At 41.0% G+C, this 14,665-nt stretch overlaps 1 protein-coding gene across 4 annotated transcripts in view; it reads left to right on the top strand.

Annotated features, from left to right (window-relative positions):
- Positions 1–14,665, top strand: part of ZNF423 (zinc finger protein 423) — a 333,988-nt gene that overhangs the window by 210,173 nt on the left and 109,150 nt on the right. For all 4 annotated transcript variants that reach the window (XM_050922513.1, XM_050922511.1, XM_050922512.1 and 1 more), the window contains one exon: positions 1,589–4,812. In XM_050922513.1, coding sequence (XP_050778470.1) covers positions 1,589–4,812 — 3,224 coding nt within the window. The remainder of the gene's footprint in view (positions 1–1,588; positions 4,813–14,665) is intronic.

The following is a 14,665-nucleotide window of genomic DNA, read 5'->3' as shown; positions in this document are numbered from 1 at the left end:
CACTTGTTGAGAATTATAGTACTTTTCTGTAATGAGAATAAAATACTGTTTTCATGTCATCAGTCATTCTGGAGTAGCAGGTTTGGTTAAGTCAAGAGGAGGACATTGTAGTTGTTCTGCGTAAGGAGAGAAGGCCATCCTCCCACACAGTGCAGTGCTAGGAAAAATGCAACACATTTTTGCTAGATAAATTGTCTTATGTATGATTATTTTTATATAAAGTAATGCAAATCCCTGTTTTCCTGGGATGTAAAGGCAGACATTTGACAAAGAATACAATGATATAGGGCATAGGTTCTTGTATTGACGATATCCTCATTAACTGAGTTTTTCTTTTGAGGGCTACTCTACTGTACATGTGCTTTAATTTGGTGAAGCTGTTTAGTTGGCAGACAAGTGTATGGGTGGCAGCCTACATGCATAGTTGCAGGCATTTTTTTTGTTCAGTTGTAATAATAGCTGAAGTAGAATCATTAAATGTTTTAGAGAGTAAATGTTTGTGTTTGGAGAAATGGTTCCTTTTTGCATTTCAGTGCTTTACCTACTCCTCCTCTGCTCTCACAAGTTTTGCACTGTTCTTCATTCAGGGTTCAGTTTTATATCAGACTAGTGGCATCTTCACTTAACTTGTCATCTTCAGCATTCTCTGTGGAATGATTACATTTGCACTCATTTTGTTCTCTTTCTGATGAATAATTCAAATTATGAAAGATGCTAACTTTTTATGTATGTTCTTAAAACAACCATTCTTCTATTCATTGTGTTTCTTTATGGAAATACTGATTTATGAAATATTTTCTAAAACCTCATCTTTGAGCCATGGAAGTGGGAGCACTCTGTCATTACAGGCTTGGCTGTGCTGTTGTTCTGTTCCTGAAGTTGGTTTTCTGGTGATGACACGTGAAATCTCCAAAGATTATTATTAGTCTTTGCAAGTATTGCAAGTCTTTTTATTGCAATCAGAAGACATTACCTTTCTAAGCCAACGAATATGGTAACAATCAAAATTTCTTGACAGATTCAACTGAGTATTCTCAAATCTGTTGTTTCTATTTCACATGGATGTTGAATTCTGTTTTTCTACATGTAACTGCTTTTGTGCAGCCTTTTACATCTTTTTCAATTTCAAGTCAGAACTGAAAAGATGTTGTTAAAAGAAGATGTTACTTAAAATCATTCTGACGCATCATTTTAAAAAAATCCCACAAAATCACAGGTGACCACTTAATACTGAAGCTCTTAGACATGTTTGTATTGCTTTGCTTTACAATGCATTTTATTTTCTCTACTCATTGTTTATTGTTTTACAGTACAGTGAGTAGTTAAGTCTGCTAAAGAAAAAGGCTTTATATTAATGCTATATGTTTGCATATTCACAAATTACATAACAATATGTGCTTCCTTTCCTCTTTCTCAAACATCTTTTAAAATTCAAGAGACATTTGTCTTTTTTTAATTTTTTTTTGTTCGGCAGCTGATTTTTTTTACTGTAGTAGCAGAAGCCCATAGTGTTGTTGAGAGGCTTTGTCCTTATTTCACAGATGCACTGGGAATTGTTTTTAATCTCCTCTCTGCTTTCCCATTACAGATGGTGATGACGACCCACAACTCTCCTGGGTGGCTTCATCTCCCTCCAGCAAGGATGTTGCATCACCCACTCAGATGATAGGAGATGGGTGTGATCTCGGCATCGGGGAGGAGGAAGGGGGGACTGGCCTGCCATATCCCTGTCAGTTTTGTGATAAGTCCTTCATTCGCCTGAGTTACCTTAAAAGGCACGAGCAGATCCACAGTGACAAACTACCTTTCAAATGTACCTACTGTAGCCGGCTTTTTAAGCATAAGAGAAGTAGGGATCGCCACATAAAGCTTCACACGGGAGATAAAAAGTATCATTGCCATGAATGTGAGGCAGCATTCTCTCGCAGCGACCACCTCAAAATTCACCTGAAAACCCACAGTTCGAGCAAGCCATTCAAGTGTACTGTCTGTAAGCGTGGGTTTTCCTCCACCAGCTCGTTGCAGAGTCACATGCAGGCTCATAAAAAGAACAAGGAACATATGGCAAAGACTGAGAAAGAGGTGAAGAAGGATGATTTTATGTGTGATTACTGTGAAGAGACATTCAGTCAGACAGAAGATTTGGAGAAGCACGTAATGACACGCCACCCACAGCTTTCCGAGAAGGCAGATTTGCAGTGTATTCATTGTCCTGAAGTATTTGCAGATGAAAACTCACTGCTTTCCCACATTCATCAAGCCCATGCCAACAAAAAACACAAATGCCCTATGTGCCCCGAGCAGTTTTCTTCAGTGGAGGAAGTCTATTGCCACTTGGATAGCCACAGACAACCTGATTCCAGCAACCATAGTGTCAGCCCTGACCCAGTCTTGGGGAGTGTGGCATCAATGAGCAGTGCAACTCCTGATTCAAGCGCATCAGTGGAACGAGGCTCCACTCCGGACTCTACTTTAAAACCATTGAGAGGACAAAAGAAGATCAGATCAGCGGAAAGAGAGGAAGGCCAGAATTGGTCTAAAGTCACCTACAGCTGCCCTTACTGCTCCAAGCGTGACTTCAACAGCCTTGCTGTCCTGGAGATCCATTTGAAGACCATTCATGCAGACAAACCTCAACAAAGCCACACATGCCAGATCTGCCTTGATTCCATGCCCACGCTGTACAACTTGAACGAACATGTCAGAAAGGTGCACAAAAACCATGCATATCCCATGATGCAGTTTAACAACATTTCTGCCTTCCACTGTAACTATTGCCCTGAGATGTTTGCAGATATCAATAGCCTACAGGAGCACATCCGCATCACTCACTGTGGACCAAGTGCTACCCCTCAAGATGGTAACAATGCCTTCTTCTGTAACCAGTGCTCCATGGGCTTTCTGACAGAAGCATCCTTGACTGAGCATATTCAGCAAACTCACTGCAACGTAGGAAACTCAAAATTGGATTCCCCTGTCGTTCAGCCAACACAGTCTTTTATGGAAGTTTATTCTTGCCCTTATTGCACAAACTCCCCCATTTTTGGCTCCATCCTGAAGCTTACAAAGCACATTAAAGAAAACCACAAGAACATTCCTCTAGCACACAATAAGAAGTCAAAAGCAGAGCAGAGTCCAGTTTCTTCTGATGTTGAAGTCTCTTCCCCTAAAAGGCAGCGGCTTTCTGCTAGCTTAAACTCAGTTTCTAATGGTGAATACCCATGTAATCAGTGTGATCTAAAGTTCTCTAATTTTGAAAGTTTTCAGACCCATTTAAAGTTGCATTTGGAGTTGCTTTTAAGAAAACAGTCTTGCCCTCAGTGTAAAGAAGACTTTGATTCTCAGGAATCTCTCCTGCAACACCTTACAGTACATTACATGACAACGTCTACCCATTATGTATGTGAGAGCTGTGACAAACAGTTTTCTTCAGTGGATGACTTGCAGAAGCATTTGTTGGACATGCATACTTTTGTGTTGTATCACTGCACCCTTTGCCAAGAGGTTTTTGATTCCAAGGTATCTATCCAAGTACATCTGGCAGTCAAGCATAGCAATGAAAAGAAGATGTATCGTTGTACAGCCTGTAATTGGGATTTTAGAAAGGAGGTGGATCTTCAGATCCATGTAAAGCATAGCCATTTGGGCAATCCAACAAAATCACATAAATGCATCTTCTGCGGCGAGACCTTCAGCACTGAAGTAGAACTGCAGTGCCACATCACAACTCACAGTAAAAAATACAACTGTAAGTTCTGCAGCAAAGCTTTCCATGCTATCATCTTGCTTGAAAAACATTTGCGGGAGAAACATTGTGTCTTTGATGCTGGGGCTGAGAATGGTACAGCTAATGGCATGACCCCAACGAATAAGAAGACAGAAGCTGCAGATCTCCAGAACATGTTGATGAAGAATCCGGATACTTCAAACAGTCATGAGGCTAGTGAGGATGATGTAGATGCTTCTGAGCCAATGTATGGTTGTGATATTTGTGGGGCTGCCTATACCATGGAAGTCCTTTTGCAAAACCATCGTTTGAGAGATCATAACATCAGACCTGGGGAGGATGATTGTTCTAGGAAGAAAGCAGAATTCATCAAAGGTAGCCACAAGTGTAACATCTGCTCAAGGACCTTTTTCTCAGAAAATGGCCTCAGAGAGCATATGCAGACTCATCGAGGTCCAGCTAAGCACTACATGTGCCCCATTTGTGGAGAGCGCTTCCCATCCCTTCTGACCCTGACAGAGCACAAAGTCACTCATAGCAAGAGTTTGGATACGGGAACGTGCAGGATCTGCAAAATGCCACTGCAGAGTGAGGAGGAATTTATTGAGCACTGCCAGATGCATCCGGATCTCAGAAATTCCCTCACCGGGTTTCGCTGTGTTGTCTGTATGCAGACAGTCACCTCTACCCTTGAGCTGAAAATTCATGGAACGTTCCATATGCAGAAATTGGCAGGAAACTCTGCAGCCTCTTCTCCTAATGGTCAGGCTTTGCAGAAACTCTACAAGTGTGCTTTGTGCTTGAAAGAGTTCCGGAACAAGCAGGACTTGGTGAAACTGGATGTTAATGGCCTGCCATATGGCCTGTGTGCTGGATGCATGACCAGGGGCACCAATGGACAGTCTTCAGGCTTGACCCCCCAGGAAGTGAATGAGAGACCGTGTGGCAGTCTGAGGTGCCCAGAGTGTAGTGTCAAATTTGAAAGTGCTGAAGACCTAGAGAACCACATTCAGTTAGATCATCGAGACCTGACGCCTGAGACTAGTGGCCAAAGGAAGGGTACCCAGACATCCCCTGTTCCTAGAGTAAGTACAATACTGCTGAACTGTAGCATCTCTTCTTGCACACGATGTAGACACTAGAGTAACTATACAAAGCATTTAATAGGATTAAAAATTCAAATTTTATAAAATTAATAGTAAAAAAAAAATACCTTTTGAGAATGACCTGTGCTATAAACAAAGCATGGCATTGCACAGGCAGAAAATAGGTATCACACTGTTTTGTAGACTTCTTAGTTATGTATAGCAGGGTATCAGGGTTCATACTGCAAGCCTACCTTGAAGTTTTCAGCAGAAAGTTGAGCTATATCAACGTTTCATTCAAAAGTCAGGGTTTGTGCAGGGTATTTCTTGAGTTTGCAAATCTGCAGAAACTGGTGAGACTTTCATGGGAAAAGATATTTTCAATATCCAGGAGAAAGGAATTCTAAGTAGTTTACTTTCCCACATCCCAGGAATGAGTTAATTAGAATGGATGGTAGGTTTGCAAGAGGCTTGTTTTCTTTATATAGCCTCTTCGCAGAGGTGTCTACTTTATTTGTGGTGTTTGGCGAACATATGACCAGGCACCAAATAGGAGGAGGAGGAGGTTGGAATGAAAGATTTAATGAAAGCCCCTCAAAACTTTCCATCGCCTTGCATAAAATTTGAGTCACTGCTTCAGAGGTTAGTTGTCTTGCTATATGACCTTGAGAGATGGATATGAGCCGTGCTTTCCTGGGGGGATGGGTGGGGCTTTCCTCACTGTGTTTGTGTGTGTGAGAGAGGGAGAGAGAGAGACCTGCAAAAATCTATGGGTAAGAAAGATACATCCTTACAAAAATTCAAAAAAGAAATATAAACAATATCATTATGGCTCAGATGCCATACTGGCCACATTGATACTCAAATAATTATTAGCAGCTGTTTAATCACCAGAGGATATTGCACAGCAGTATGTAACTTGTGAAATCTGGAACTGGTTTGTTTCCTTCCCTTAATGAAAGTAGTTTTCATATGTGATGTGAAAATTCTTGTAGAGTGTACAGGTGAGGTTCTTGAGAGAAAAAGTCTGTGAAAACTAACTCATCTGCTGTCGTACAGCTTTACTTTTAAGATCTTTGGCTAATTTAGTATGTAAGCAAGCCTTTAGAAACCTGCTCATGAAATCTATCTCGTCTGCTGTTTATGGTGTCTTGAAATTATTTGTTGAAATTTTAGTTCATGGTCGGGCCAGGTAACTTCTTACACTGTGAAGAACAAATGAAATGAGAAGTGAATTTGGGAAATCTTCTCAGCAGACCAAAACAGTGGAGGAATACTAGTCACACCACTCTGACATTTTGAGTTAAAGATAATTGGGTGAGATTTTCAAAAGCATTGACTAAGGGAGCTGGGCACCCTGCTCTTCCTGAAGAATCCCAGCCATAGACTCTACCTGATGTTAGTCTGCTAATTAACGCATCCCCAAATAATTCTTGATGCAGTGAGCAATAACAGACTTGAAGGTGCTGTTAGAGTACACTGAGCGAGCAGTTCAGTAAGTGCAAGGAGACCTGACAGTGCAGACAGAATGGGCTCACATAGAGCTGTTCATAGTGCATCCTGTCAGTGATTCGTAGATTGTGTCAGCATCCCAGGTTCAATCTCAATGAAAATTTGTTTTTGTTTTTCTTGCTTCTTTATTACAAATGGATATTGTTCCCACTGGGTCAAGTGAATATGTGACTAGACCTGCCTCCAGCTGTGATATACATCTAATTCTGCAGAGGAATAAAATAAGAAATGGAAATATCCCTTCCTTCAGTGTGATGTCTCTTGAGAGTTCAGCTGAGTCACTGAGTAGGTCTCTGTCTTCTTTCTACTTCTCAGTTCTTTATTTCCTTCTAAATTCTCTGAAACAGGCCTATTCTTTTCTGTGGGACTAATTCCTTTTTCACATGGCTGTGCACACGGCCTAAAATATTACATGCTCTTCCCCTCATCTGTCAGGAGTGGAATACATTGCCGTCTTCTACTCTAATTTCTTGCTTTAACTGTCTCTTTTCAGTGAGAGCTTCCATACCTGTTCTCTCAGGGGAGAGTTTAAGTTCTTCAACAAGGTAAATGCTTTGAATTTCATCCCGCGAGGGCAGATTTTAGTTCCTTTGTAGAAGATAATGAAAAATCAGCATTTGTGCCTACACCAAATAGGACCTTAAACAGGTGCCTATGGCCTGCAGCCTGCACATATGCTAATGCCTGAAAGTGTATGGTGTATACGCCAGTTTCTTGGAATAATTCATGATTTTACCTTTACTGATAGCTACTAATACCTGAACAGTGATGTCAGCAGGCTACATAACTATCAGTGCTTCATTCTGGGGATTAAACATGTAGTTTGGGTCTGTTAAAATGTTTTTATAGCATAAGGATCTTTAAAGAATTATGCTCTTTTTGGAAAAATAATAACTTTCTGTAGTATTTTAAGAACAGAAGTTTAACTTTCCTTGTCGTAAACAAGCAGTGGGGCCACTAGACAATCGAGGTGCAATAGAAGCACTCAAGGAAGACAAAGCGGGTGTGGAGAAGCTAAATTAATTCTTTGCATTGGTCTTCACTGCAGAGGATGTGAGGGAGAGTCCCACACCTGAGCCACTTTTTTTAGGTGACAAATCCTGAGGAACTGTCCCACATTGAAGTGTCAGTGGAGGAGGTTTTGAATCAAACTGATAAACAGTAATAAGTCACCAGGAGCAGATGATATTCACCCAAGAGTTCTGTTGGAATGCAAATATGAAATTGAAGAACTAGTAGCTGTTACATTACCTACTGCTTCAATCAGCGTCTGTACCAGATGACTGGTGGATAGCTGATGTAACACTGATTTAAAAAAAATAAATAAAAAGGCTTCAGAGGCAATCCTGGCAATTGCAGGCCAGTAAGTCTAATTTCAAAACCAGGCAAATTGGTTGAAACTATAGTGAAGAATAGAATTATAAGACACACAGATGAACACGATTTGTTGGGCAAGAGTCAACCTGGCATTTGTAAAGCAAAATCATGCCTCACGAATCTATTAGAATTCTTTGAGGTGGCCAAGAAGCACATGGAGAAGGGTGTTCCAATCAATATTGTATACTTGGTTTATAAGAAAAACAACCAGGAGTCCGGTGGCACCTTAAAGACTAACAGATTTATTTGGGCATAAGCTTTCGTGGGTAAAAACCCACTTCATCAGATGCATGGAGTGAAAATTACAGATGCAGGCAGAAATATACTGACACATGAAAGAAAGGAGTTACCTTCCAAATGGAGAACCAGTGTTGACAGGGCCAATTCAATCAGAGTGGATGTTGTCCACTCCCAATAATTGATGAGGAGATGTCAATACCAAGAGAGGGAAAATTGTGAGATGGGTACTCAGAAGTCAGCTACTACATGGACACAGATCGGACATCATGAATGGTAACATACAAAAGCCAGTAGGACAACACTTCAATCTCCCTGGACATTCTATAACAGATTTAAAAGTAACCATACTTCAACAAAAAAACTTCAAAAACAGACTTCAAAGAGGCAAAGAGTCCTGTAGCACCTTATAGACAAACAGACGTACTGGAGCATGAGTTTTCATGGGTGAATACCCACTTCATCGGAATTTCCACTACATGCATCCGATGAAGTGGGTATTCACCCATGAAAGCTCATGCTCCAGTACGTCTGTTAGTCTATAAGGTGCCACAGGACTCTTTGCTGCCTTTATAGATCCAGACTAACGTGGCTACCCCTCTGATACTAGATTTCAAAGCAAAACTGCAGAGCTACAATTCATTTGCAAATTTAACACCATTAATTTTGGCTTAAATAGGGACTGGGAGTGGCTGGCTCAAAACAAAAGCAATTTTCCTTCTCTTGGTATTGACACCTCCTCATCAATTATTTTGAGTGTACTACATCCACCCTGATTGAATTGTCCCTGTCAACACTGGTTCTCCACTTGTAAGGTAACTCCCTTCTCTTCACATATCAGTATATTTACGTCTGCATTTGTAATTTTCACTCCATGCATCTGAAGAAGTGGGGTTTTTTACCCACGAAAGCTTATACCCAAATAAATTTGTTAGGCCATGGCTACACTCACACATTACAGCGCTGCAACTTTCGCTCTCAGGGGTGTGAAAAAACACCCCCCTGAGTGCTGCAAGATACAGCGCTGTAAAGCGTCAGTGTAATCAGGGCGGCAGCGCTGGGAGCGCGGCTCCCAGCGCTGCACGCTACACCCGTAAGGGATGTGGTTTACATGCAGCGCTGGGAGAGCTCTCTCCCAGCGCTGCCGCTCCAACTACACTCACACTTCAAAGCGCTGCCGCGGCAGCGCTCCTGCAGCACTGCTGGGGCAGCACTTTGAAATTCCAAATGTAGCCATACCCCTAGTCTTTAAGGTGCCACCGGACTCTTCATTGTTTTTGTGGATACAGACTAACACGGCTACCCCCGATACTTGGTTTATCAGAAAGCCTTTTGGTTCCTCACCAAAGGCTCTTAACCAAACTAAGCAATCATGGGATGAGAGGGAGGGTCCTCTTGTGGTTCAGTAACTGGTGAAAAGATGGGAAACAAAGGATAGGAATAACGGTTAGTTTTCACAGTGGAGAGAGGTAAATAGTGGGGTCCCCCAAGGATCTATACTGAGACCTGTGCTGTTCAACATAAATTCATAAATGATCTGGAAAAGTGGATAAACAGAGAGGTGGCAAAGTTTTCAGATGATACAAAATTGCTCAAGATAGTTAAGTTCAAGGCTGACTGAGAAGAGTTACAAAAGTGGGTGACTAGGTGACAAAATGGCAGATGAAATTCAGTGTTGATAAGTGCAAAGTAATGTACACTGGAAACCATAGTCCCAACTATTCGTAGAAAATGATGTATCTATATTAGCTGTTACCCCTCAAGAAAGAGATCTTGGAGTCATAATGGATAGTTCTCTGAAAACATCTGCTGTATGTGCAGTGTCAGTCAAGAAAGCTAACAGAATATCAGGAACCGCTAGGAAAGGTTATAGATAAGAAGACGGAAAATGTCATAATGCGACTATATGAATCCATGGTATGTCCACACCTTGAATACTGCATGCAGTTTTGGTTGTCCCATCCCAAAAAAGATATATTAAAATTGTAAAAAGTATAGACAAGTGCAACAGAAATTATTAGGGGTATGGTACAACTTCCATATGACGAGAGATTTAAAAATACTGGGACCATTCATCTTAGAAAAGAGACGACTGAGGTGGGGTTATTAAAGATGTCTATAAAACCATGAATGGGGTGGAGAAAGTGAATAAAGTAAGTGTATATATACCTGTTAACATAACTCAAGAACCGTGGCAGGAGGTTTAAAACAAAACCAAGGAAGTATTTCTTCACACAACACACAGTCAACCTGTGTAGTTCATTGCCATGGGATGTTGTGAAGTCGAAAAGTATAACTGGGTTCAAAAAAATTAGATAAATTCCTGGAGGATAGGTTCATCAATGACTATTAGCCAAACTGGTCAGGGATTCAATGCCATGTTCTGAGTGTCCTTAAATGTCTGACTACTAGAAGCTGTGGCTGGCTAACAGCAGATAATTCAGTAAATGGCCCTGTTCTGTTAATTCCCTCTGAACCATCCGGCATTGTACAGTGTCAGAAGACAGGATACTGGGCTAGATGGACCATGACTCTGACTCAGTTTGGCCGTTCTTATGTTCTAAGGTAGCTAAGCTGCGTGGATTGAAGAAAATCTCTCTTCTCCAGTCTCTTATTGGCATGCTGTACAACAGGTAAAATGCATTTTTTTATTCAGGCTATTGTAAGTATGCAGTACAAGCTGAGTAGACAGCAGCTGTCCAGACAAGAATTATTACTCTATAATTCTTGATCACTTCTACATTTCTTTTTTAAACACTTTATTGATTTTTCTTTTTAACACAGAAACGAACAGTTGAGGGTTAGAAAAATATATAGTCATAGAGAAACTACACTGAGTTTAGATTAAAAACAACAGGAGCACACATTTCGTTAAGCAACCGAACATTTTGATGTCCTTAGTACAAAGGTGGAAAGGAAAATATACAGATATATAAGGTACTCTGAATGCAAAAAAAAAAAAGAAAAAAAATCATACTGCCAGTTATGTTTAAATCAAGCAAGTGAGAGTGGAAGCTTTTGGGAGAGACCTTCGAAAAACTTAAAAGTGTAGTAGAAACCCCAAGGGCAAATGAATATTGGGATAGTTAAAAAAAATAAAAAGGTATTACCAGCTGATGGATGAAAAGAGAGGGGAGAAAGAAAAGATACAGAAGGAAAGAGAGAATCCATTTATATCGTTTCTATACATATATGTTTATAGTTACGGTTGGCACACTTTCCCTTTCTGAAAGGGTATATGAGTATTGCTTTTGTTGTGTTCAGTGTGGATGTTTCTACTGATTTTTTTTTTCAAAGTTGGTTGGAGGCAGCTGGATGAGGATCAAGAACCTGGAAGAGTTAGGTGACAGGTATTTTCTACCACTCAAAATAAATTAGAGAAAATACATACACCATTCAGTCTAATGCTGCATTCTCTGCTTGTTTATCAACTACCCTTGGTATCTGAAATATATATAAAGAAGTATTATCTATGTAATCATCTCTTTCTGTCTCTCTCAGGTGTTTCTAAGGCACCAGTCTCAATGGCATCTAAAAATGGCATCCTACAAAGTTATTTTTAGTTGTGTCAAAATCATAAACGATAGAAGTTTCTGCTTTCTGTTCAGGAAATGTCTGCATCTGAGGCTTGCATTAATAGTTTTCAAGGCATATCAAGCATATTTCATTCCGAATATCACCAAGAGGGATACATAAAATGAGCTCTAGTTGTGGAATCTTACCACTTTGTAACATCACCACTTTCAGCAGTATTTATGATTCTTGTAGTTCTTGAATTATTTCAGAGACAAATAGGTTTCCTCTTCTAGGAATTTCTTAACATTTCCTTATGTTGAATATGGGTATTGTAGGCTCTGCTATAGTACAGCCCATCCCGAGGAGTCTTGCTGCTTTCCCTTTTTTGAGCCCTTTTGTTCTGTCTTGGTCATGTTAGAATTAATCCTTTCATTTTTCATTACAAACACTGTATATCAAGTCTCTGTTTTTCTAGGAAGTGTCTTCATTTGTGAATAATCATTGATAGGTTCTTCTTACACATTTGCTGGAAAAACAAGTGTGGCAAATGTTTCCACCCAAAAGGGCATGCCTGGTTGATTTAGTTTTGAGACAAATGATGTCTGAATGCGTATTTTTAATACCGGAGAAATTAACTTCCCACGCTCAAAATGTAGCTGTTTCTTTTTTATGGCACACGTCTTATAACTGTATTGCTATAGCTATAAGGAAAAATAGTTGTTTAACATTGACAGTGGCAAACACTGAGGACTTCAGTTCAATAGCCATCTTAATTTGCATTGCTCTATATGACCCACCTAAAGTAAACATGTTAAGGGAACGAGTTGAGGGGACCTGGAAAATGGGGTGAATAGATCCTGTTTTCTGCTTCATCACTCAGTCCTCTCTCTTCCCTACTGACTCTTCTGGGGTGTAGTTCCTTCCCCATTTTTTTTTCTTTCTCTCTTCCCTTGTAAAGCTACCTGAATGGAGGAACGTTTTCACTTCCTATGTAGAATAGGATTTTACTTGCAGATTTAAAGGAGGGAAATCTGGAAAACCCATGGGAACAATAGCCATTTCTGGGGAAATAAAGCATGAACCCATCACCCAACAAGTCTTATGTTGTTGTTTTTATTACTTATCATTCTGTTATTCCATGGCAGAAGAGGAATTTTGTATCTTGACCCCATGAGGAATTTAAGCCTGCTCTTGAAAGTCAACTCATCTCATTCAGAGGTGTGCTACATGCAGCCCATTAGCCCCTCGAGCATAAGCTTTTTCTTAGTGATAGAGCTGAGATGGAGATTGAAATGTACCCTCTCACTCCAAGAGGCAGCCTGTCCAAGTTGGGATTTTTGTATGTTGACTGGGTGATATGGGGAAGTTTGCACTCACTGCCTGGGTTAGGATAAACAAAACTCCAGTCTCCAAGTCTGGCAATACACATCTTTCACAAGTACTAAAATTCATAAGAAAAGTTCGTTATAAATAAATACAATGTGTTAATGTAATTTTAACAGTCTGAATAGTGAGTTGAGCAGAACCAGTATCCCTGTTAACTAATGAGTTAATTAACTGATGAAACATTTTAACTAGAGATGGATCTAAACCAGCACCCTAGATCCAGACTTAAAGGTTTTTGGAGGGGAAGATCTCACATTTTGAATGTGGCCATTTGATTTTTCCAATGTTTTCCAAGGTGAACTTGTGAGTTAAGGACACCTGTTTTTGTGTGTGTGTGTGTATATGTACATGCATGCATGTATATATGTCTACCTGGTTTATATAGGTAAGTGTGTGTGTATGTTTGCACTCATGCTTGTGCACTGGGACGGACTCTTGGAAAGCAGTGCTTCAGAAATCCAACCTTTTTTCCATTTGTAGCCACATTTTAGGCTGGATTTTGGGAGGCTGGACTCTGGGAGGGGAAGGGGGACATTTCTGAGTCATCTGGTGGTCTATATCCAATCCAAACCATTTCCCTCTGCACAGGTGCTGTTGGCTGGTTGAATCAGTTTTCACCCAACAGCATATTGTTTTATCCCATTATCATATTTTCTCTCATGTTACAACATTTAAACTGACCAAAATGATTTACAACATGTAAGGCCCTGTGTGTGTACCAAGATACATACACATTATGTACAGTATGCATTGTGTGTACATAAAATTCATATAAACAGAGAGACAAGATGAGTGAGGTAATATCTTTTATTAGGCCAACTTCTGTTGGTGGAAGAGAAAAGCTTTCGAACTACACAAAGCTCTTTTTCAGGTCTGGGAAAGATACTCAGAGTGTCATAGCTAAATACAAGGTGGAACAGATTGTTTAGCATAAGTAAAACACACATTCTTCTTCGAGTGATTGCTCATATCTATTCCAGTTAGGTGTGCGCGCGCGCCGTGTGCACGCATGTTGGAAACGTTTTCCCTGGCACCTACCCATCAGGCCAGCTGGGGAGCCCCCTGGAGTGGCGCCGATAAGGCTTTTTATATATGAACCTGCCGGCCCGACCCCCCTTCAGTTCCTTCTTACCGCCCTTGACAGTTGTTGGAACAGTGGTCTCTTGTCTCAAGTCCTCCACTTATCCCTAGCTGCTCTTATCTTGATTGTTGATTAATTGTTATTAGTTAGTGTGAAGTATTAAGCGTAGTTTAGTAGTTGAGGGCAGTATTAAGTATAGTATTAAGCGTAGTTTAGTAGTTGAGGGCAGTCCCAGGGCTTCAAGCCTTGCAACTCTTGCAACAAGCCCATGCCTATGGACGACCCCCACTATTCCTGTCTCAGGTGTCTGTGGGAGGGCCATCAGGCAGACAAGAGTAGAATCTGTAAGGCATTCATGCCCCGGACGCGAAAAGAGAGGGAGATTCGACTCGAGCAACTCCTCATTGAGTCTGCTTTGCGGCCCTCTCAAGATGCAGGCCCAAGCGCTTCGGTGCGGAGTGCCCCTCCTGCAGTACTGTCTTCAGCACTGCGGAAGATCCCACGCTCATCTCGGGACCAGTGATCTCCTAGGCCCCAAAAACTCCCACCTCGGCACTGCTCTCATTCCCCGGTTGCTGGGAAGAAGCAAGCCTTGGAAGGACCCCCTCTTAGGGCCGAAGCAGTTGTCCCAGTCACAACCAAGCAAAACTCTAACCAGGCCTCTAAACAGGACAATGCCTTCAGGCCCAGATCTACTCATCCCAGCCCTGTACAGGGGACAGTGCAAGTGGAAGAGATCACATT

This window comes from Gopherus flavomarginatus, chromosome 14 (genome assembly GCF_025201925.1).
Source record: "Gopherus flavomarginatus isolate rGopFla2 chromosome 14, rGopFla2.mat.asm, whole genome shotgun sequence".
Classification (NCBI taxonomy): domain Eukaryota; kingdom Metazoa; phylum Chordata; order Testudines; family Testudinidae; genus Gopherus; species Gopherus flavomarginatus.
Note: the sequence above shows the minus strand (reverse complement) of the source record. Positions and strands in the feature narration are given on the sequence as shown.